We start from the raw sequence: 23,357 nt of genomic DNA, 5'->3' as shown, positions 1-23,357 counted from the left end.
TCAGAGACATGCCTGATGCCACCCCTCCCTCTGGAGGCATTCTGTGAACCCTCCCCCACTTCAGGCCCCTTAGCTGAAGGCATAACCTGCTTCAACTTTTCCGCCTCCCCCCAACCCAGCAGGACACCTCCTCACTGGGGAGAGTCTGTGGGGGCAGTGCCCCTTTGGCGTTGGGGGAGGACCTGGGTACTTTATCCAGAGTCACGCTGTCCCAAAGAAAAAACATGGGAGGCACAAGTGTAATTTCAAATTTTCTAGTAGCCACATTAAAAAAAATAAAACAAGTGAAATTAATTTTTTTAAATTTCAGGATATTATGAGGGTACAAACATTTTGGTTACATTTTATGTCATTGCCTCACCCACTGGAGGATTGGAGGCACGCCCTTCCCCTCTACAACGCTCACCGCCTCCATTAGTTGTGCGTTTACCCCCTCAACCCCCTAATCCCTGGAGAATATTACTACCGTGTGAGCGCCATAGTGTTGATCAGTCAGTGCCAATTTGATGGTGAGTGAAATTAATTTTAACAGCATATTTTGTTTAACTTGATATATCTAAAATGTTATTTCAACATGTAATATTAATGAGATCTTTTACATTCTTTTTTTCATACTGTCTTCAATATCCAGCGTGTATTTTACACAGACAGCAGACCTCAGTTTGGGTGAGAGATGTTTCCAGTACTCCATAGTTCAGCGTGACTGGTGGCTTCTATATTGGACAGCTGGTTGCTGGGAGGCAGAGGGGCCACGAGGCTTGGGGCTTCCCAAAGGGCGGGGGACCTCTGGGGCCTGGAGGTGTGGTCAGAGAGGAGCACACAGAGGCCTTGCAAAGGTAGCAGCAGTGCCCTTTTCGGTCGAGACTTGACATTCCTGATCGGTGGTAGCTGGGGCACAGTATGGCATGGCATTGCTTAAGACCTCATTCCAGACCCAAACACATGTCTGAACTGTCAGTTCTGTGTCAGCGTACTGGGGCCCATGCTAGCGCACCAACATGAATACAGTGTTCTCTCCCCTGCCGAAGCTCCTGCGTGCTCAGCCTGAAACTGTACCACCTGGCACTTTAGCTTAAGGCTCTGACTATTGCTAAACTATGTCTCTTGGGAATTATAACACTTTAAGCTATTATCAGTCCCTTATATCTTCCTGTGAATGAGCTCTAGATCCTTGGCTAAGAAAAGATCTTGCTGGGGGAGGCTGGGAGCTCACGGGGAGTAGGGAGGGTCGGACGTTGGTGGGAAGAGAAATGAGTGTAGAGAAAAGCGGTCAGAGGTGATTATAGCGGTGCTTATCCTGCAGATTTGACTCGTACCTGGAGGGCAGGGACCATGTCTTGCCCAGAAGGACATTCTACCATGCAGTGCCTAGTACAGAGAAGGTGTTCAGTACACTCGTGCCAAGCTACATTTCTGAACTAAAGTCTGTCTGGTGGTCTCCCTTGGAGGGATCATTTTAGTGCAACCCTGGAAGAAGAGGAAGAGATTTCCTGAACGCTCCCTGGTGGCCTCCTGCACTTCCTTGTTCTCTGGCTTCCTTAGAGAGAACTAGAGACCCAGGAAAGCCCATATGCATATGCGTCGTAAAAAAGACTTTGGGGCCAGGTGTGGTGGCTCGTGCCTATAATCTCAGCACTTTGGGAGGCTAAGGCAGGAGGATTACTTGAGCCCAGGCATTAGAGGTTGCGGTGAGCTATGGTGGTGTCTTTGCACTTCAGCCTGGGTCATAGAGTGAGACCCTGTCTCAAAAAAAAAAAAAAAAAAAAAAAAGAAGAAAGAAATTAGACTTTGGATGAAAAGAAGAGAGAAATTTGGTGGCAGGCAAAAGAAAGGCCCTGTAAGAAAGCTCGAGCCTGCCCAACCATTGTTTTGGGCCCCAGCCTTGAAGGGCATCTGCCTTTCAGGTTGCTGAGCATTGGCAACTGCTTGGTTTTTGCCTGCATTTCTCTAGCAAAGATGTGCAGATCCTGTTGGGTGGGGAGCTGGAGCGGCTGGCCCACCCTGTTCACCCTTTGGTTCTCCCCTGCTCAGAAGTCTTATTAGGGATGTGATGAGGATGGAGGAGGTGGCAATGCGGTGGCCGGCTGGGAGGGAGAGCTACCTCCCTCCAGTGGGCACTGCTCAGGACTCACGTTCCCCTCACTGCCTTGACTCTTGGCCTTGATCCAAAACGATGACGTTTAGCAAGGATACACGTCAGGCCCTGGGGTTGGATTAAGAAGATTCTGCACACCCGTGAGGGCCTGGAGAAGCTGCTTGTGTGTAAGATACCTCTGGGTTTCAGGTGCCCCCAAGCCCTGAACAAGTCAGCGCTGTCACACCCCTGCTGTGGAAGACCAGCTCCAAGCTAATGCCACGGAAGGTGGGGCTGTAGTGACATCCAGTGCCTAAGAGGAGGGGGCTCTGTGCCATGCAGGGCCACACAGAGGAGAGCCCTCAGGGCTGGCTCTATGGCAAGTAGGACACACTGACTAGTAGCGTGGGCCCTGGTGAAAGACAGATGGAAGGTCCAGTTTAGGCTGCAGAGAGGACTGGGGTGGGGCACGGAAGTAACACAGAGCTACCTTCCTGCACCTGGCTGAGGGGCTGTCACCTGTAGGATACAGTTACTAATAACAGCTGATAGCCTGTTACCTCATCAGAGCCCTCACACTGCTGTGAGACAGGTCCCATGAGTAGGCCAGGCAAGAAAATGTGGCTCAGAGAGGCTAAGTGACTTCCTTAAGACCACACAGCTAGTAAGTGGCAGAACTGGGACTTGCACTCAGGTCTGTCTGACTCAAGTCCATGCACTTGAACCCCAGACTAGCATTTCCAGTGTTCCTTCCTAGGGCAGAACCCAGGCGGCTGGGTCCTGGAGGGCCAGGCATTGCCAGCCATGCGTGCTGCTTAGCAGTGGTGTGGACGGTAATGAGCCCCTGTCATGCCCCTCTGGGATGCACTTGGGAGGCTCAGCTAACCTCTGTCTCTTTCTCTTTGTCTGTCTGTGTCTGTCTGTCTCCCTCTCTCTGCCTGTCTTCGGGGAGGGAGGTTTTCTCCTTCTCCCTTTCATCTCTGGATGTGTGTCCCTCTGACTCTGCCTTCACTTCCTGTCTGTCTGTCTGCCTCTCTCCAAGCCCCTGTCTCCCTCCCTGTGCCTGTCCTGGTCTCTCTGCAGGACCCTCCCGTGGACATGGGTGGGGCCCTGGGGCCGGCCCTCCTGCTCACCTCGCTGCTCGGTGCCTGGGCAGGGCCAGGCCCTGGGCAGGGCACGCAGGCAGTGACGGTGGCCGTGGTGTTTGGCAGCTCGGGGCTGCCACAGGCCCAGGCCCGTGCCCGCCTCACCCCCCAGAGCTTCCTGGACCTGCCTCTGGAGATCCAGCCGCTCACCGTGGGGGTCAACAACACCAACCCCAGCAGCCTCCTCACCCAGATCTGCAGCCTCCTGGGTGCTGTCCGCGTCCATGGCATCGTCTTTGAGGACAACGTGGACACCGAAGCAGTGGCTCAGATCCTGGACTTCATCTCCTCCCAGACCCATGTGCCCATCCTCAGCATCAGCGGGGGCTCCGCTCTGGTCCTCACCCCCAAGGTGCCTGTCCGAGCTCATGTCCCCTTGTCCCTTGGGCCTGGAGCGAGGCTGGGGCTGAGGGAAGGAGGGCTTAGGTCCTGGGGAGCTGGGATTGGGCAGGACTGCTGGTGGGGGCAGAGGGCGTGACATGGGTGAGGGGGAGAAGGCTGTGGGACTGAAGTTCCTATGTTCTAGAAGAGAAACTTTCTGGGCCGCTTTTGAATTTGTGTTGGGATGAGGGGTGGGCAGATGGCAAGCCCCCTCTGGCTGCGAGGGTCCAGCCCCAGCCCTGCCTCCTCTCTGCTTCCCTCCTGAGTCGGGCTCCAGACCCAGAGGGCCGGCTGGACATGGGAGCCAGTGCCATGCCATCTGGGCAATGGCAGTTCATCTGTAGGGCGGGCACGCCAGGGCAGCTCACTGTCCAGGGCACGAGGGAGGCAGAGGCGGCCCTGCCCTCACAGAGCTTGCAGTCCCTGGGGGAGGACAGCCTAAACATGCATTCATCTGTGGTTACAAACTGGGACAAGCGTTCTGAAGGAAAAAATGCAGCATGCCACGAGGGAGTCTCACGGGTCCCCGTTTGGATAGGGCACTAGGGAGAAGGTCTCTCAAGAACTGCTGTCTGCACAGAGACCTGGAGGCTAAGGGGGGGAGCGGGGGTGGTTCCAGGCAGAGGAGTAGGTGGCGTGAAGCCCCCAGGTGGGAAGGAGCCAGCCCAGAGCTTATGAGGAACAGAGAGGAGGAGGTGGGGTCCCCACCACCTGGGGAGACATTTGGACTTTACTTACCCTGAGTATGTGGGCCCCCAAGGCAGGTGTTGAGACTGATCTGATTTGACCTTGTTTTATCAATTTTTGTTAGGAGAATTTCGAGCACACATAAGAGTATAATGAACCCCCCATCACCCCTACCTGCCCTGGCCTACCCCCCCATCCTCACCCCATCCACTCCCCCTCTTCTGTGTTAATTTGAAGCAAAGCCCAGATGTCCTGTTATTCTGGTCACAAATATTTCAGTTTGTATCTCTGGCAGGTAAGGGCTTAAAAAAGTAAAACCACCATACATGATCACGTCTCAAAAATAATAAAAATTCCTTAACATCATCAAATATCCAGCCAGTGTTCACATTTCCCCATTGTCTCGGAACTGTCCTGTTTATTTTTCAGTCTGTTTGCTTGGATCTGGAGCCAAAGTAGGTCCACATTGGGATTGCTTGGTGTGGCTTCTAAGTCCCTCTCCACCTCTGGCTCCTCATTCTCGCTCTCTCTTTTCCTTGCAGTTTTTTTTTTTTTTTTTGGTTGAGGAAACCTGGTTGCTTGGCCTCTAGTTTTCCCTGATTCGCTTTGTTAACAGACTGGGACAGTGGCAGCACGGAGACCACCAGTTAGGAGGGCCCTGCGCCAGCCCCGGTGCCAGCTGGCAGAGCCGTGGGCTTTGTGGTGGCAGAGGGTGGAGAGGAGCAGCTTTCCCGCCCTCGGGGCTGCGGGGAGGAAGGCGTTTTCCATTGATCCCGGGGCGGCATTAGCTCTCCGGCCAGTGGTTCTCAGCCCTCGCGGTGCTTTCAAAAAATACAGACGCCGGCATCGCACCTGCGAGATTCAGATTCAGGGGGTCTGGAGCAACGCTTCTCCAGCCAGCGGGCTCAAGCGAGAGTCGCCTGACGAGCTTGCTAGAATAATACAGTTTCCAGGCGCTGTGCCCAGAGTCCGACCCAGAGGCGAGGGCGCGGCCCGAGAACTTGCATTTCCAGCCAGCGCCCGGGGGTGCGGATGCTGCGGGTCTGCGGGCCCGCGTGGTCGGGACCGGGCCGGGCTCGAGTGTTTTTGACGGTCCCCAGGGGATGCTGCTGGGCATCGCTGGGCAGCGGGGCCCAGGACCTCGTCCCGGGCGGGGGCTCCCAAGGGGCCGACGGCGGGCCGCGTTCGGGGAGGGGCGCGAGGCGGGGCTTCGGGACGCCCCGCCCCGGCTCAGGCCCCGTCCCGCCCCCAGGAGCCGGGCTCCGCCTTCCTGCAGCTGGGCGTGTCCCTGGAGCAGCAGCTGCAGGTGCTGTTCAAGGTGCTGGAGGAGTACGACTGGAGCGCGTTCGCCGTCATCACCAGCCTGCACCCCGGCCACGCGCTCTTCCTGGACGGCGTGCGCGCCGCGGCCGACGCCAGCCACCTGAGCTGGCGGCTGCTGGACGTGCTCACCCTGGAGCTGGGCCCCGGCGGGCCGCGCGCGCGCACCCAGCGCCTGCTGCGCCAGCTCGACGCGCCCGTGTTCCTGGCCTACTGCTCGCGCGAGGAGGCCGAGGTGCTCTTCGCCGAGGCGGCGCAGGCCGGCTTGGTGGGGCCCGGCCACGTGTGGCTGGTGCCCAACCTGGCGCTGGGCAGCACCGACGCGCCCCCCGCCGCCTTTCCCGTGGGCCTCATCAGCGTCGTCACCGAGAGCTGGCGCCTCAGCCTGCGCCAGAAGGTCCGCGACGGCGTGGCCATCCTGGCCCTGGGCGCGCACGGCTACCGGCGACAGCACGGCGCCCTGCCCGCCGCGGCTGGGGACTGCCGCGGCCATCCCGGGCCCGTCAGCCCTGCCCGGGAGGCCTTCTACAGGTGGGCACCTGCCCAGAGCGTGGGGGCGAGAGGCGGGGGGCGCTTCGAGGCACCTGGTGGCAGTGAGCTGGACTCGCCCGCCGCACGTCCCACTAGCTGTGTGCCTGGGGCCCAGTTACCTCACCTCTCGGGGCCTTAGTGTCCTTGTCTGAAAAATCAGCGGGTGTCAGGGTGTGGCAGGGATCTGTGGCCAGCACAGGGAAGCACTCTGAACAAAAAGTGTGCAATGCTGCCTGGTGGTGGTGGCGGTGAGGCAGAGGCCGGGGTGTCTGGTCCTGGGCTGGGCCACAGGCAGGGTTATGGGGACACCCTGGCTTCTCTCTCCCTTGGCAGGCACCTACTGAATGTCTCCTGGGAGGGCCGAGACTTCTCCTTCAGCCCTGGTGGGTACCTGGTCCAGCCCACCATGGTTGTGATCGCCCTCAACCGGCACCGCCTCTGGGAGATGGTGAGAAGGGGGTGAGCCCAGGGTCCCTCAGTTTCCCCCCATTTTGTCCCCAGCCCCTCTTGTGCCCACAGCTGAGCAGAGTGTCCCTTCTGTCCGTTATCCAAGCCCTCATCTTCCAGGTCTCAGCTGAAACATCTCCTCCACTGGGAAGCCTTCCAGGTGCCCTAGGGTGGGTGAGGTGGCCTTGCTCTGGGCCCCCATAAGACCCCAGCTTCCTGCCACTGCAGAACTCACCAAGCACTCTTATCACATGGCCCTGCCCCTGGAGGAGGACCCCACGTCTGTGCTGGCCAGACAGACATATAAACTGATAGATACGGAGAGATCAGTGCTTGAGTAGAGAGGTGTGCAAAACATTATGGGATTAGAGATGAGGACAGGACTTAGTTCTGTCTTCAAAGGAAGAAACTGGGTAATGTGTCATGGGAGTTGGGACATTTGAGCTGGGCTGTGGAGGGCTGAGTAGGAGCCCACCAGAAGGGATGCCGCCTGGTATAGACAGAAGGACAGGAGGGTCTGGGGCATTTTTAAGTGTGTGGGGGGTGTATTTGGTGGGCATGGAGGCTGAGGAAGTAGGGTGGGGTGATGGGGGACGTTGGACCTGAGTGTGAAGGGCTCAGCTAAGGACTTTCCGTCAAGGCTGGGGGAACCAGCATGGGGAGATACAGTTAGGTCTGGGCTTTAGGAAGATGCTGTGAGTCAGCAGCAGGGCGGAGGCCGGAGAGGGCCCCAGGGAGCCTGCCCCTCTGGCCCGTGCTCAGTCCCTGCTCTGGCTCTCCTCCAAATGCTCCTTCTCAGGACCCTACTCTGTCCTGCCCCCAGCGCCCCTAGGTGAGACAGGTGGATTCCTGGCCCCGGCAGGCCCCTCCTAGAGGGTGGGGGTAGCAGGGCTGGAGGTCCCGGGCTGAGGCTGGTCACTGTCCGCAGGTGGGGCGCTGGCAGCACGGCGTCCTGCACATGAAGTACCCAGTGTGGCCTCGCTACAGTGCCTCCCTGCAGCCTGTGGTAGACAGCCGGCACCTGACGGTGGCCACGCTGGAAGAGCGGCCCTTTGTCATCGTGGAGAGCCCCGACCCTGGCACCGGCGGCTGCGTACCCAACACTGTGCCCTGTCGCAGGCAGAGCAACCACACCTTCAGGTCCGAGGGGACACCCAGGGAGGCCCGGTGTGAGCTGTGTGCTGCCGTGTGTTGTGTGGGCAGGTGTTGTGTGTCTTATGCTTGGGTGTGTGGGGTCCGCGTGCCAGGCTGGGAGGAGCTGCTGGGGCGGGGCTTCTCTGGGCTGTGCTGCGACATGCTCTGACTCCTGGGGGTCTGTGGTGGTGGCGGCTGCAGCAGCAGTGACGTGGCCCCCTACACCAAGCTTTGCTGTAAGGGCTTCTGCATCGACATCCTCAAGAAGCTGGCCAAGGTGGTCAAGTTCTCCTACGACCTGTACCTGGTGACCAACGGCAAGCATGGCAAGAGGGTGCGCGGCGTGTGGAACGGCATGATCGGGGAGGTAGGCCCACCCCTGAGGTCCCTCCCTGGCCACCGAGCCTGTTGCCCACGCCCCACGAACCGCTCAGATGCCCTTTAGAGGGGGAGACAGGGCTGTCACCAGTGATGACCCCAGCGTGATCAGTACCGACAGCCGAGCTCTGAGGACCCCAGGTGGGAGCAACTGACCCAGCCAGTGGGTGCTGGAGGGGTGCCTGGGGAGAGTGTTTCAGCCCTCGGGAGCCCCTTCTTCACCCGCCACGTGGCCCCGTGGCCCCCAGGTGTACTACAAGCGGGCAGACATGGCCATCGGCTCCCTCACCATAAACGAGGAGCGCTCCGAGATCGTGGACTTCTCCGTGCCCTTTGTGGAGACGGGCATCAGCGTGATGGTGGCTCGCAGCAACGGCACCGTCTCCCCCTCGGCCTTCCTGGGTGAGGCTCGGGGAGGGCAGGGATGGCTCCGGGGCTGAGGGGCTCCGGAGTGGGTGTGGAGCCTGGTGGAGAAGGGGAGCTGGGGGCCCTCAGCGGCCAAGCACAGCAGCCTTGGTGTCCTGCGAGAGTTGAATGGAGAAGGAAGAAGTGATGTTGGGGTTCGGTTCTGAGGCTGGCATGGGCGAGGGTGGTTGGGGGAGGCAGGGCAAATCGGGGTGCCATTGTGAGGGCCAGGGAAACCAGGAGGGCAGGCTGGCCTCCGGACGTGCCACGGGCCAGGACTGTGGACAAGGGGAGAAGCTTCGGGGGGAGTCAAGGAACTGACAGAGCATAGACGAGGCGCTGGTTTCTTACTGCGCAGCCCTGTTGTGTCAGGCCCTGTGCCAGGTGCTGGGGACACAGCAATAGTCCTCACCTCCTCAGAGCGCCCAATTGGGGGTCAAGCGGGACTTGCAGTGTGAGAAGGTCGAGAGAGCTAGGAGGACAGGCGAGGCAGGCTAGACACAGTGAGAATCCCCGCTCTGCCCCTTCCTGCTGTGTGGCCTTGGGCAAGTCACTGAACCTCTCTGAGCGGGCTCCTCAGCCATGGGGAAGAAAGTAACCCCCACTTCACAGGGTGGCCTCAAAGCTAAGGGCAAGTGCTCATGGCAGTAATGACTTCTTATGCAAGGAGACCAAAAGGATTTTGTCCGAGACCTTGGGGTGGTTTCCAGTTCCCTGGGTCAGATGAGGAGCGAGGCTCTCATTCTAGACAGAATGACCAGATCATCACTGCTGGGCCACGCAGGGGACGTGAAGTCAAAGGGAAGTGTCTTAAGGTGGGGTGATGTGTATCTGTCCCAGGGTGAGGCCAGGGAGGAGACCAGGAATGCTGGGGACCCTGACACTGGGGTGTCTCCTGGGGATCTGCTGTCCTGAGAGGCAGAGGTGCCCTCAGCTCGGTCCGCAGAGCCCACTAGCTGGTGGAGTGCTCTGACCACGTGCACCTGCCTGTCCCCACCCAGCGCTTCTGTGCAGGTGGTGGTGATGGGGTCGCAAGCTGAGGTCTCTGAGCACCTCCCTCTGCCCCCAGAGCCCTACAGCCCCGCCGTGTGGGTGATGATGTTCGTCATGTGCCTCACCGTGGTGGCCATCACCGTTTTCATGTTCGAGTACTTCAGCCCCGTCAGCTACAACCAGAACCTCACCAGAGGCAAGAGTAAGCTGTCACCGGGCCTGGGAGGAGCGGCAGTTCTGGGCATCCCCGAGGACTGGGCTCAGGGCCAAAAGCTCCTTCAGAGAATGCCTGTGGGAGGTCCCCGGCCTTCGGACAGAATGTGCTGGGGCCGATCGGATGAGAGGCACACGGGGAAGCTGAGTTGGCCTGAGGTGGGGATGGCCCAGGAGGGGGTCCCCACCCAGGCAGGCAGGAGCCGTGGAGTTGGGCAGGCTGAGACCTGAGCCCTTTCGTGGTGGGCAAGAGGGGCCCCAGCATCCACCCTCTTCCCCCAGAGTGCGGGGGCCCGTCCTTCACCATCGGCAAGTCCGTGTGGCTGCTGTGGGCGCTGGTCTTCAACAACTCGGTGCCCATTGAGAACCCCCGGGGCACCACCAGCAAGATCATGGTCCTGGTCTGGGCCTTCTTCGCTGTCATCTTCCTCGCCAGCTACACGGCGAACCTGGCCGCCTTCATGATCCAGGAGCAGTACATCGACACCGTGTCGGGCCTCAGTGACAAGAAGGTTCTGGGGCCACGGCTGGTGGAGGGTGGGGGCACTGAGGGTGGGGACAGACCTTGGCGGGGGACAGACACAGGGTAGCCAGAGTCTGGGGGATTGGAGCTGGAGCCTGGAGCAGGAAGAAGCTGTGGGATGGGGGGAGGGTAGGGGCCAGGGCAAGAGATGGCTCAGGTCCCCCGACTGAGTGGCCTTGGGTAAGTCTCTCCCTGTCCTGGCCTCAGAGTTTCCATTTGGAAAACACAGGAGTGGCCTGGCCAGTCTTACGACCCTTCAGCCATGGTGACCGTGCAAGTCCACACTGTGGGGCTGGGCTCTGGGGTGGGTTCGGGGCTTTGGGCCTGGAGGGCTGGGGGGAGGCTTACGACTGGCTGCTGCACTTTGCCTGCAGTTTCAGCGGCCTCAGGACCAGTACCCACCCTTCCGCTTCGGCACGGTGCCCAACGGCAGCACGGAGCGGAACATCCGCAGTAATTACCGAGACATGCACACCCACATGGTCAAGTTCAACCAGCGCTCGGTGGAGGACGCGCTCACCAGCCTCAAGATGGGGTGGGTCCCCCTGCACCCACCCCTGACTGTCTCTATCCATGTGTCTCCCCAGTGACCAGCCTTAGCTCTCTCCCTTCCTGAGAGACACCACGTGGGGACAGTGGGAATGGGCCGTCCCACAGGACTCCTGGGAATGGGGTGTGGAGGTCTTGGGGCAGATGGAGCTTGAAGCAAAGATGGAAGTCCACCGTGTGACCCAGACCCAGCTGTGGCGTTGAGCAAAGTTCAACCTTGGCCTGAGGCAGTCATTGTGACCTTCTCTGGATCCTAGGGGTGTGGAGGGCTGGGCAGAGAGGGCGTGTGTCCTCTGGGGGCAGGTCCTTGCTGCATCCAGGACCCAGGAGTACTAGAGCGGGCTCCTCCCCCACCCTCCCAGTTGGTGCCCACTAGGCTCATGTGGCTGAGACCCCTCTCAGGCCCCAGGTTCGGTGCCCCCTCCCTCCCCACATGGTCCCTGGCCCTGAGGGCTCAGTCTGTCCCCAGGAAGCTGGACGCCTTCATCTACGATGCTGCTGTCCTCAACTACATGGCGGGCAAGGACGAGGGCTGCAAGCTGGTCACCATTGGGTCTGGCAAGGTCTTTGCCACCACTGGCTATGGCATTGCCATGCAGAAGGACTCCCACTGGAAGCGGGCCATAGACCTGGCACTCCTGCAGTTCCTGGGGGACGGTGGGTACTGCCACTAGCGGGGGCTGGTGTGAGTCCAGGGTGGGCCACGGAGCCACGGTGCTCAGCATGTCCTCCACCGTTCTGAGTCCCCAGGCATGTGGGCAGGGAGAGGTCTCTGGGGGGCGAGAGGGGCAGCTGGTGGGGGTGGGTACTAGGAGCAACTGGACAGAGACCTGGGGAAGAGATGGGTTTGCAGGGAGGGAGCAGGAGCTAGAGCTGGGCAGTCCCTCAGCCACAGTTGGGGCTGGCAGTGGCTGAACCCCTTTCTTTTCCCCAAGGTCCCCCATGGTCTCTCCTTGATGAGCCCCTCCTTTGCCTGGGGTGGTCCCCCCATTTCCATCCTGAGATTACGTGGGGTAGTGCCAAGGCCCTGCTTAGTCCCACACGTGTGAGTGGTCCTGCCCAGCCCACCCCCAAGCCCAGAGAGCTTTGAGTTTAGAGGAGCTCCATCCTTATTAGATAAAAAATGGTCTGACTTCTCAATACCGTATAATGACGAGAGCGATCACTGTGAGGGTGCTGCGGTCCCCTCGGCCTTTCGTCTGTGTGTGCCCAGCTCCATGCTTGGCGTGTAGACGGTTAATAAGTGCATGGTGACAAGTGAACGAGTAAATGAATGAATGAACGTTAAAATTTACCCAGTCAACAAGCCTTTACTGGGCACGTGGGTGCCCTTCACTGGAGGTGGGCGGGTGGAGGACTCAAGGACCCCCACTCTGCTTTCCTTCTTCTGCTCACTGACCCCCACCCCACCATCCTGCCCCAGCTGGGCTTGGTCCCTGTGCTGTCCACCTGGGGAAGAAGGGGTGGCACCCTGGCCCCAGATCCCTCTTTGCTGCAGGCTTGTGGTGAGCTTTGGGGGGTCCATTTAGAGGGAGATTTCCTGAGCCAGAAATGCCCCCCAGGAGAGACACAGAAACTGGAGACGGTGTGGCTTTCGGGGATCTGCCAGACCGAGAAGAACGAGGTCATGAGCAGCAAGCTGGACATCGACAACATGGCCGGTGTCTTCTACATGCTGCTGGTGGCCATGGGGCTGGCGCTGCTGGTCTTCGCCTGGGAGCACCTGGTCTACTGGAAGCTGCGGCACTCGGTGCCCAGCACGTCCCAGCTGGACTTCCTACTGGCTTTCAGCAGGGTGGGTGCCTGCCTGTCCCCGCACGGGCCATAGCTTTAGGGCCACCAACCTGGATAAGTCAGAGCTGGCCATGGCCCATTTGCAGAGGTAAAGCCCGGTCCCAAGAGGGGCTGTGGCTGGCCAGCGTGGCTTGCCAGCGTGGCAGAGCACATGAGGAGCAGAGCCCTCCTTCTACAGAGGAGCCGGTGTTGAACCCCCACTGTGCCAGGCACTAGCTGGAGTGGTCTGGAGACCCGCTGCCCTGGGGAGCTCAGACAACACATTCTTGGGTAAAGCAGCACAGCGCCTGGCACAGGGGAGACCCTTCACACAGAGTTGCTTCCTGGGACTTAGAAAAGGCTGATGCTTCGGGAAGGGCGGGGACAGTCGCTGCGGTCCCTATGAGGAGGGCCCCTCTTACGGACTGTCTCTTCCCTACCGTCCAGGGCATCTACAGCTGCTTCAACGGGGTGCAGAGCCTGGCCAGTCCCCCGCAGCCGCCCAGCCCGGACCTCACGGCCAGCTCGGCCCAGGCTAGCGTGCTCAAGATGCTGCAGGCGGCGCGCGACATGGTGACCACGGCGGACGTGAGCAGCTCCCTGGACCGCGCCACGCGCACCATCGAGAATTGGGGTGGCGGCCGCCGTGCGCCCCCGCCGCCGCCTGCCTGCCCCGCTCCGCAGCCCGGCCCCGGCCCGCGCCCGCCGGCCCCCGGCCCGCCCCCTGAGCCGAGTCCCAGGGGGTGGGGTCCGCCAGGCGGGGGTCGCGCCGCGCTGGTGCGCAGAGCCCCGAAGCCCCCGGGCCTACCCCCAACGGCCAGGTCGCCCCTGCCCGACATCTCCCGGGTGTCACGCCGGCCCGTTTGGGAGGCGCGGTGGCCCGTGCGGGCCAGGCACTGCGGGCGGCATCTCTCGGCCTCGGAGCGGCGCGCGCTGCCAGAGCGCCCCCTGTCCCCCGCGTGCTGTCACTACAGCTCCTTCCCTCGAGCCGACCGATCAGGGCGCCCCTTCCTCCCGCTCTTCCCGGAGCCCCCGGAGCCGGAGGACCTGCCGCTGCTCGGGCCGGAGCAGCTGGCCCGGCGGGAGGCCCTGCTGCGCGCGGCCTGGGCCCGGGGCTCGCGCCCGCGCCACGCTTCCCTGCCCAGCTCCGTGGCGGAGGCCTTCGCCCGGCCCAGCTCGCTGCCTGCCGGGTGCCCGGGCCCCGCCTGCGCCCGCCCCGACGGCCGCCAGGCCTGCGGGCGCTTCGCGCAGGCGCAGTCCATGAGGCTGCCGTCCTACCAGGAGGCCTGCCTGGAGGGCGTGCCGGCGGGGGTCCCCGCCTGGCAGCACCAGCGGCACATCTGCCTGCACGCCCATGCCCACCTGCCGTTTTGCTGGAGGGCTGTCTGCCCTCACCTCCCACCCTGTGCCAGCTATGGCCCCTGGCTCACTGGGGGCTGGGGGCCTGCGGGTCACAGGGGCAGGACTCTGGGGCTGAGCACAGGCTACAGGGACAGTGGTGGACTGGACGAGGTCAGCAGGGTAGCCTGCGGGACACAAGGCTTCCTGGGGCCCTGCACCTGGAGGCGGATCTCTAGCTTGGAGTCAGAAGTGTGAAGTGTCAGCCACTCTGGTTCCTGGTCCGAGGGGTTCTCTGGCTTCTACCAGGATGAAATCCTGCCCATGGGACTCCCGTGACTCCAGTGACGTCTTCCATGGTCAGTTCAGGGACCTCAGCAGACTCAGGTCCTGGTTTGGGCTGCGCTCTGGCTGACCCCTTACCATGCAAAGTCCTACCTACCCAGCGTGGAGTCCCAGGGAACAGCATGGGTCAGGCCTGTGAGGGTCTCCCTGCTCTGGTGTTGCCAGTTCCTGGTCACGGCTGTGTGGTCTTGGTGGGGGGGCATGGAGCCTGGAACCTTGGAGGCTGGATCCTTGCTCCACCTGGCTGGAGTTTCTTCTCATCCGAGCACTGGGGCATTAAACCGACCTTTTACAACCCACTGTTCCGGGCTGTCTCATTCTGCATCCTGGAGAATGTAGGCACCCCTGTAGGCAGTGGGAGCACCCTGGGAGTGTCCCAGGCTCCCAGGCGGGGCGTCTTCCTAGAGCAGGTGGACAGCTCCCTCCAAGAGGGATGTGGGGAGGAGGTGAGGCTGAGAGGGGGCAGAGGCCACTTGGTGTTCAGTGACAGCTCCCACCCCTCCTGGTGCTGGATGTGACAAGTGTGCTCAAGGGCTCTGGTCGTTGGTGGAGTTTCTCTCTCAGTCTCCTTGAAAAGGGAGGCTCGGGCCAGGGGCTGTGGCGGTCCTGCCCTGCCAGGGACTCCCGGGAGCCTCGGTGTCATGGTGGAACAGGCAGAGGAAGGTCTGTTGTGGGAGCCTGGCCAGGTCGTCCGTGCCCTGCTGGCTGCATTGTCTCTGTCACTGAGGGCGAGGCTCAGAACTGCTCTCGGGACTCAGGAGGCCTTGCGCAGGGGCTGCTGGGTCAGGCACGGCTCAGCCTCGCAGGTGCCAGGACTGCTCTGGTGGGAGAGTCTCCCTGCTGCCTCGGTCCCGCGTCCTCCCTCTGGGGCTCCTAGCTCTACCTCCTTTCTCTGTCACACATCACTGGCTTGGGACCACCTAAAAAGATGGCTTTTGCTTACAATTTTCAATGTTTTCACATCTTTGATTACATTTATCCCCCACAATGACCCTCTGAAGCAAGCAAGCACTCATTCGTCTATTCATTCGCCAACAGTGAGCTCTATCAGTTCTGTTAGAGTAGACTTCTATCTTTGCTAACTGCCGAGGATGTAAAGTCCGAGGCCTGTCGGGGGCAGGCAGGGTGACTCCTAGTCCTGTGCAGCGGAGAGGAAGGGGGAGGGCTGTGCTAGGTGTCTCTGCCCTGTGCCCTTCCTCACTGCTCCTTGCCGGCTTCCCTCTTCAGTCTCTGAAGACCCCATTGCTTGGGTTGGGGCCATGAGAACTGAATGTTTTTTATTTGGCTTTAGGGTTGAGGGCAGCTGAAGTAGTAAGGTGCGTACCCCTCCATTGTTGGCTGGAGAGTGACCACCCCAAGAGTGGGTGGCCCGGTCTGTGAGAGTTGTTTCACATTCTATGCCCCTGTGGATTGTCCTGGGCTGGATCCAGGTCCAGGATGGGGGAGGGGAGGGTTCAACAGGTGGGCGGTGAGAGTCTAGGTGAGTGCTGGAGGCCGGCACTCCAGCAGGGAGCTTGCCCTTGTTTGCAGCCAGGGCTGGGGAGAGGGCTAACTGCTGGCCACCAGCCCCTGGACCTGACTCCCCCCTCACTGAGTCAGGTTCTGCCTGCAGCTCTGGATTCACGGCTGCAGCAGGTGACACTGTGAGGAGCTTGAGGTCCAGGCTGCTCCACTTGCTGCCCAAGATCATTAACAAGCAAGAACTGGGAAGATAATTAAGAGGCAAAAGTGGACCTGAGCCTGCTGCTGGGGGTGGGGGGAGGTTCTCTAGGATATATTCGGCGGGGGCGGGGCTGGGCCCTGGGGGACAGGGGGCAGGAAGGACGCTCCTGTGAGTTCAGAGCAAGCTTGGCCTGGCTTCCCTGCCTCCTGCACCACCGAGGGGAGGGCAGAAAGCTGGGCAGGGCAGGCGGGAGGGAGGCGAGGCCCTGGATGTGTGCTCAGCACAGCGAGGGCCTGCTGACGAGGCACCTGACCCCAGATGCTGCTTTTTTTCTTTTTGTGAGATGCAGGGAGAGAGGCCCTTGTCACTGGTCTGTCTAACCAGGGCCTTCCTGCCGCTGCCCTAGCTGTTCTGCCTCGTGTCTAGCTGAGCAGCTCACGGTCCATGCCAGCTTTTCCCAGGGAGCCAGGTGTAGTGGGTAGGGGGGCAGGGCTTACAAAAGGGTGGGCCGAAATCCTTGGCCAGGACCCTCCAGCCTGGCATGTCGTGTCTTTGAAAGGGGACAAAGCCCCAAAGCCCTCTAGACCCTGAATTCAGGTCAATTTCCTGTGTCTGAATTGTAGCAGGAGTGGCTACAAGATGACACTCAACTCATTAGGAGGCTGTGAAACCAAGTAGGTGTCTGGAGTCCTAGATGAGTTGGGGGTCCTCAGCTACAAGTGCAGTCATTGCAGGCAAGTGACAAGATAGACAGGCGTCAGTAAAGAATAGCTTTATTGAGCACTTTTGTGCCAGGCACTAAGCTCAGTACTTTAATACCCACAATCAGTCAGTGACACAGCTACGTCACCAACTTTACAAATGAGCGGGGAGAGCTCATAGAGGTACGCCGCCTGCAAGTGGCAGCTCTGGCTGCTTGTCCACTTGGAAAGTGCCCAGTGCTGTGCCCGGCACGTAATGGCCCTCAGCAGAGGCTACTCCTCCAGTCTGCAATGGACGCCATGGGCCAATGGATGCCATGGGGCCCTGCAATGGACGGAAGGGACCCCAAATTCTCTGCTGTGCCCTGGGTCTTGGTCTCTGAAGAGCCAGCTTTTCGGTGTCCCTTACCATGAGTCGGCCTCGCTCGACAGTCTGCCTCCTGGACAAGTGAAGTCTCAGCCTTCTGCTTCCCCAGGGCCCGGCACTGCCAGCCACTGCCCCTCTGGGCTGGTCTCCCAGGAGGTGGGGCACAGCACCCCACCGCTCTGGCTTTGGCCCCAGCCCCCCTGTGGTGGGAACAGCTGTGTGGCTGGGGGCCCAGCATAGTGCCCACTGTGCACCCTCCACCCCCAGCAGTGCCTCCCAGCCTGTCACCCGCCATCTGCTCCATCTATAAGCCAGAGGCCACTGCTCTGGCCTCAGGTGAGGCCCAGCCAGGAGCTGCCAACACCAGGCTCTGGTGCTCGGGTGGGCCTGGTGCTTCCACAGGAGGGAGGCAGAGCGCGCGCTCCCACCTTGGCCCGGCCTGCCCTTGGGGGCGTGTGGGGCAGCCCAGGTGGATGACGTGGGGCGGAGCTGTGAGTGAAGATCTCCCCCACAGCGACACTTGTACCCGGGCAAGGCTGGGCTGGCAACCCCTTCTGCCCTCCCCACCCCTGACCCCATCTGCAAAGTGGAAACCACAACCTGCCTTGCCCACCTCACCAAGTTGACATACACACATTTGCAGTTAAATGTGCTTAATGCCCGTGCAGAGCCAGCATCACCTGGGAATGTCTCACTGTTGGGGACCCCTCTTCCTGGCCCCAAGCCCCCCAGCTGTCAGTGGCACTCCAAAGTGACCCCATCTGACCTGTGGCAGGACGGGCAGCAGGGGAACGAGAAGCAGAGCGGCGAGACGGCGGCAGTGCTGAAGGCCCAGCCTGGCATCTACGGCGTGGTCACCTCGGGCCAATTCCCTCCAGGACTGGGCTGCCCTGGCTGGGAGGGGGGGACACAGCCACTGACTCCATCGCTGTGTGGCTCCAGATTGTCACATAAATCAACCTGGGCTTTATGATGCTAATAAATACGAGTCCAAAATTTGGTTTGGAGCCTGGGGCAGCGGGATGATTTAATTTGCTTTGTCCTTAAGCAAGAGGGAGCGTAATCAGCAAAGGGTAAGTACAGATGTTTTGAGTTTTCACCAAACAGCCGGGCAGCTCCAGGCACGGCCCACGCCATGGCCCAGGCTTCCTTATTCTTGGTCTTGCCACTGGTGCCCCTGCTCTGCCCACCCTGCAGGGCTTCCTGGGAAGAAGCCACAATGGCAGATGGGGGAGTGGCATTTGCTTTTCCTGTGATGGAAAATAATGATACGTGGGGACAAGCTGTGAGAACTACCCGAGGCACGACGACAGTGAGAAAGTGATCGGGCCAACTGCACCACTCGGGGGCTCTCAGGCTGCGGCTGCCAGGGCAGAGGTGGAGGGCGGCATCCCTGCGGGCTCCCCGTGTTCCCTGCAAATCCCACAGGTCCCCCGACCCTGAGACCACCTGGGGCCCCAACAGATCCGACCTCTTTGCTCTGTCCCAGGCCCGAAGACAGTAAGAGGCAGGGGAGGGTCGCAGGGAGGTTCCCCGGGAGGGCTAAGCAAGGCACTGGAATCGAGAGGGAGGGGCAGGGGCCTGAGACCCCGCCCCAGAGAGGCAGCTCCCGGGCAAGCTGCTCCGGGCTCCAGGACGGGCGGGCCGGGGCTGGGGGCAAGCCAGGCAGGGTCAGGAAGGACCCCAGGTCCTGAAGCAGGAGAAGGCACATTGAAAATGCAGAGTTCATTCGAGTCACCTGTGTTTCCGAGGAGGCTGGCCCCAGGGGTGTGTATGACCGTGAGTAGGAGGTGGCTGGGGAATGGCGCTGGGTGCCCCATCCAACCCCATGTCACCCAAAGGACATGAAGAGCAGGAACACCGAGCACCCACACCTGGCTCCTTAGGGAGTCACTGAGGTGGGAGCAGCTGGACCTCCTGCATGGTGGGACCCCGGGGCCCTCCCAAGCCACTGAGGGCGCTGGGTGGGGGTGGCTTCCCTCTAGCGGCCCCCTGCACTGCAGGAGGTCCTGAGGGCTCCAGTGGGGCAGCCAGGGGAGCAGCGGGGCCCTTTCAGGGACACAAGCTCTGGGCTTTAAACCCAGCTCACAGGCGCTGTGTTCCCGGGGCAGGGGAGCTCCCTCCAGCCTGCGGCTCTGGAGCTGGCGCCCACAGCAAGGGCCCTCGCAGCTCTGGTCCAGGCCCTGGGCCCAATTAGCACTTCCTGTTCTTGTCATCGGGGCCAGCCAGGCCCTCTTCTAGGAGCGGCACTTAGTGACTCCCAGGCCTGGCGGGAAGGGTGGCCCTGCCCATCACAGGCAGGCCTGGCTAGGATGCTTAGCGCCTGGGACTCGCCTCCGGAGAGGCAGCAGCTGCTCGTAGAGACTTTCCAGACAGGGCCACAGGAGGGGGCTGGTATGAATGGCGCAGTGGCAGTGCCAGCACTGCATCTCCCACCTTGTGGGGAGGAGCCCGCCTCTGGCGGTGGGGGGTGGAGCGTGTTGTAAAATGGGGTGATTCCAGTAAGGAGTCCTGGCCCAGGGGCAGCCGCGTGCGCCCAGGCAGGAGGGTCTGGGAGGAAAGCCCCCGGTAAGCGAGGCCAGGTGCCCACTGGGCAGAGTCTGGGGAGGAGAGAAGACCCCCGGGGTTGGGCGGAGGGTCCCCTCTGAGAGCCATGGCCTCACCTGCCCCAAGAAGTCCTGGGAGGCGACCAAATCTTGGCTCTGCGGGCAGGGAGGCTGCCGTCACCAGCCCCGTCCTGCCGTCAGAGCTTGCTCTCACTGAGGACGATGTTGGCTGTGACAAAGATGAAGCAGGAGAACGCCCAGAGCAGCACGAAGCCCACCCAGAAGGTGTGGCGGAAAGGGGACCTGTGCTTGTTGGCGGCCCCGTGGCCGAAGGCCAGCTGGGTGTCCCTGCGGCAGTGGTACACCAGGAAGGCGGGGATGACGTACTGGATGCCGGTGCCCGCGTAGGCGCCCGTGATGCCCACCAAGGACTCCAGGTCGTGGGTGCAGAAGGCCACGAGCACGGGGGGCACGAGGGTGATGGTGGGAAACACGACACGGTCCACCACCCACGGGTAGGTGCCGCCCTCGCGGTGGAAGAGCGTCTTCCAGTTGTTGCGCAGGGTCACGGCAATGATGGGGAAGTTGGTGCTGATGGTGAAGACGGGGAAGAGGCCCAGGAAGAAGCGCACGGCGGCCAGGCCCACGACATCACAGCGTGCGAAGTTGAGTGTGTACATGTCCATGAGGCTGTCCCCGCGGAAGCAGAAGATGGCGGTGAAGGAGAGGAGGCCGTAGAAGGCCAGGATCAGCACGTAGTCCAGGAACACCAGCCGCGTGAGGTGGCGCTTGGAGGAGACGGGGGTGATGAGGGACGGCAGCGAGTGCTGGCACATGAAGGAGTACACGCACACCCCGAACAGGTTCCGGACCCCAGAGAGGTCGGCCAGGGGCGGGTGCCCCTCCCCGTGGCCGTGCGCGATGCGGACCAGCGCCAGCACGATCATGACGGCGAAGGCTGGAAAACAAGGGCGGGGGGTCAGCCGGGGGGACGGGCACAGCCCTGCCTTGGGCGGGCTCTGGTCTGGGAGCCTGTGGAGGGACTGCAGCCCCATGAGAAAGAATTGTTAACTGCACGTTCATGCAGCCCCAAGGCCGCGTCTGGGGCAGGCCAACAGCGGCTGCTTCTCTTAGGAAGGTCTGTGCAGGCCTCTCTGTGCCCTGTTCCCCCTTCTCCTGAGCAGGGGGCCTCGGCACGCAGGGACAGGGCTGTGCCAGGCCATCAGCAGGGTGGCCCGGCACTGCAGAGGCGGCGGCAGCTCTGCCTTCTTGGAGGCGGCCGAACCCTGGTCAGGGGCTTTCGGGGCTCTGCCAGCTTCCTGGCAGGCAGCAGGCTGGTCACGACTCATGCTCATTCCTCCTCCCTTGGTTTAAAGAGATGTGTGTCTGGGGAGCTGGGGGGTGGAGGCAGTGGGCACAGAGCACTTGGGAGGAGGGGTCCCCCTGGGCCAAAGGCACCTACTAGATACAGCTGAAGGTGAACAGGGGCCTAGAACAGGCAGGAAGTTGCCAGGGTCACTCTAGGGGAAACGTGGCACCAAGGACCAACGCTGGGGACTGCTGAGTCCTGAGCTGCTGGCCACAAGGCTGGAGACACATGGTACATGGCTCTGTTCTCCTGAGCCTGGTGGCACAGCTGGGGACAGGTGACTTGCTGCGCAAGTGGAAGGGGACCTGTGGCCCTGTCTGTTCAGAGCAAACAGGCTTCTCTCGCTGACGGGGCCAGGCTGGCTTCGCCTCCCCTGCAGACAGCCCGCCAGCCTGCGCTCCAGGGCGTGGGCTGCCCAGCGACAGGCCGAGCGGAGCCCGCACGCAGCAGGGCTCAGGAAAACGCGCCACCAGCGGACAAGCGTCCGGCACTCTGAGAAGACAGTACTCCCAGAGCTTTGTGAGTCCCTCTGGCTTCTGCTATCTCCTATCTAGACTACCCAGAACTGTCACTGTTAGCTACTTGACACACACAGAGACCACCAGTGTCCCTGCGTCCTTCTGGAGTCCAATCCCTGCTGTCTCTGTTCAGAACAACCTGACAGATTGTTGTTGTAAAACGGGTGATTCCGGTAAGACGCCCTGGCCCTGGGGGCAGCTGCGTGTGCCCATCTAGCCTGTGCCCCATCCCTCAGGTAAAACCCATGAGGACATGTGACATTTCTTGGTGAGCACACAGGCAGGCATGATGGTGCAGTGGTCTGGAAGAGGCCAGGAGGTGGCTTAGCCCCTCCTGTCTGGGGCCCCGTCAGAGGCTCAGGGGCTCTTCCCTGGGTGGGAGGCCAGGGGGACCCCCACTGTCCTCTTCAGGCCACATCATACTCGCCCACTCCTGGAAGGAAGGGGTGGTTTTGCTGGGACCCACAGGAAGCCAGGCAATGTCTTCCCCCGACGTCACTGGGGAGTAGGATGGAGTCTTCATCTATTACCTTTAATCAGAACTGCCTGACACTGTGGGGGACAGAGGGGAGGAGGGAGCGTGGAAACAAGCCTGTGAAAATTGCTAGCAAAGATGATTTGTTTCTGACTCTCGCAGCCCGCTCCAGTCCCTGCCACTCCAGGGCCCTGCGACTCCCAACGCTCCAGGGGCACTGCAAATCTTCCCAGCCCTGGTCAGTCAAGGGGAAGTGGTCACCTAGTTCCTCCCTCTCCCTCGAACTGCCTCTGGGTGAGCCCTCTGCGTGTGGGGGGCACAGGACACCTGTGGGACAGCCCAGGACCCCGGGTAGTTTGCTCCTCCCAGAGATTTCTGGGGGTGGGTGTGGGAGGGGTGCGCTGGGGCAGGAGGTGGAGGAGGGGTACCCGGGAAAGACTAGACGGGCTGGAGGTGGAGTCCCGCGTGCCAGAAGATCACAGAACAGCTGAGCGGGGTCAGGGGTGCAGCTGGCAGCTAGGCCCGGGCCGCCAGGTGATTAGTCACTCAGGAGGCTGCAGCAGACAGTTCTGCCACAAGGAGGGCAGGGTCAGGGCAAAGGGGGCAGCTGCCGTAAGGCAAGATTTACATCTTGGGCTGCCACTGCCACCTCAGGGTGCCACCTTGTGACCTGGCACTTGGCCCCGGCCAAGGCTGGCATGAATTTAGACAGAGGCAAGTGGAAGAATCCTCTAGCCTGTTATTCGGCCTTGGGCCCGGGGTCTGGCAGGTGAGCAGGCAGGAGGAGGAGGATGAACACCCCCCACCACTGCTCTCTCCGGCCGGACGCAGGCCAGCGCTTCGCTGCTCCTCTAACTCCCCAGCCTTAAATCTCCAAAGAAAGGCAGCGAGAAACTGGCTGGCTGGCTTCAAGGCAAGCTGCCTGGACAGCCTGACTGGGGCTTTCCCGGTGTGAACACACAAACTTACGGGGTAGGTTTCCAAAGGAATGAGACTGGCTTTACAGAGCGTGTGCATGTATGTGCACACCTCCCCGCCCCCAGCGTATGCCTACTAGTGGGGTCCTCAGAGCTGCTGTCTCGGGAGGCTGCATTTTATGCCGGTGATGATGTAGGACATCTTCCTGAACTTTCAGGATGGCCTACAAAGCCATGGTGGTGGTGATAAAAAAACTTCTCCCAACGGTCTAGCCATAATTAGTTTCACCCCATGATGCCACTACCTAGATCAGTCACCCATCTTGTTCTTTTAATTCTCCTAATCAAATCCATGTCCAAAAACAACAGGTCTGTTTTCAAAATCCAAATATTCTACCCTCACAGGCTGGATGTTTGTTGCCATCCAGGAGTGAAAAGAAGATGCTAGAAGCTCTTGGGAGGTGACTCCAAGGGTGTTGAAAAGTGGTCACTTCGTGGGGTTGCAGCTCCCCGACAAGCACCTGGGGGGACAGACCCAGGAGCAAGTCTCACTCGTGCCCTTCCG

The 23,357-nt window shown here is 60.9% G+C and overlaps 2 protein-coding genes across 4 annotated transcripts in view; one reads left to right on the top strand and one right to left on the bottom strand.

Moving 5' to 3' along the window:
* The first annotated feature begins 1,756 nt into the window (after positions 1-1,756).
* GRIN2C (glutamate ionotropic receptor NMDA type subunit 2C) lies at positions 1,757-14,535 on the top strand. Its single transcript, XM_045569863.1, has 12 exons — positions 1,757-3,571; positions 5,540-6,138; positions 6,472-6,586; positions 7,514-7,725; positions 7,921-8,086; positions 8,346-8,499; positions 9,572-9,697; positions 9,991-10,220; positions 10,606-10,766; positions 11,250-11,437; positions 12,343-12,575; positions 13,001-14,535. Exons 1-12 carry the CDS (start codon positions 3,059-3,061, stop codon positions 14,147-14,149), a joined length of 3,846 nt encoding a protein of 1,281 aa, XP_045425819.1. The 5' UTR covers positions 1,757-3,058; the 3' UTR covers positions 14,150-14,535.
* A 5,167-nt stretch (positions 14,536-19,702) lies between these two features.
* The window catches only part of TMEM104 (transmembrane protein 104), a 53,084-nt gene continuing 49,429 nt past the window's right edge, over positions 19,703-23,357 (bottom strand). For all 3 annotated transcript variants that reach the window (XM_045569861.1, XM_045569860.1, XM_045569862.1), the window contains exon 10: positions 19,703-20,471. In XM_045569861.1, coding sequence (XP_045425817.1) covers positions 19,711-20,471 — 761 coding nt within the window. In that variant the 3' untranslated portion in view covers positions 19,703-19,710. The remainder of the gene's footprint in view (positions 20,472-23,357) is intronic.

Source organism: Lemur catta, chromosome 15, assembly GCF_020740605.2.
Source record: "Lemur catta isolate mLemCat1 chromosome 15, mLemCat1.pri, whole genome shotgun sequence".
Lineage (NCBI taxonomy): Eukaryota > Metazoa > Chordata > Mammalia > Primates > Lemuridae > Lemur > Lemur catta.
Note: the sequence above shows the minus strand (reverse complement) of the source record. Positions and strands in the feature narration are given on the sequence as shown.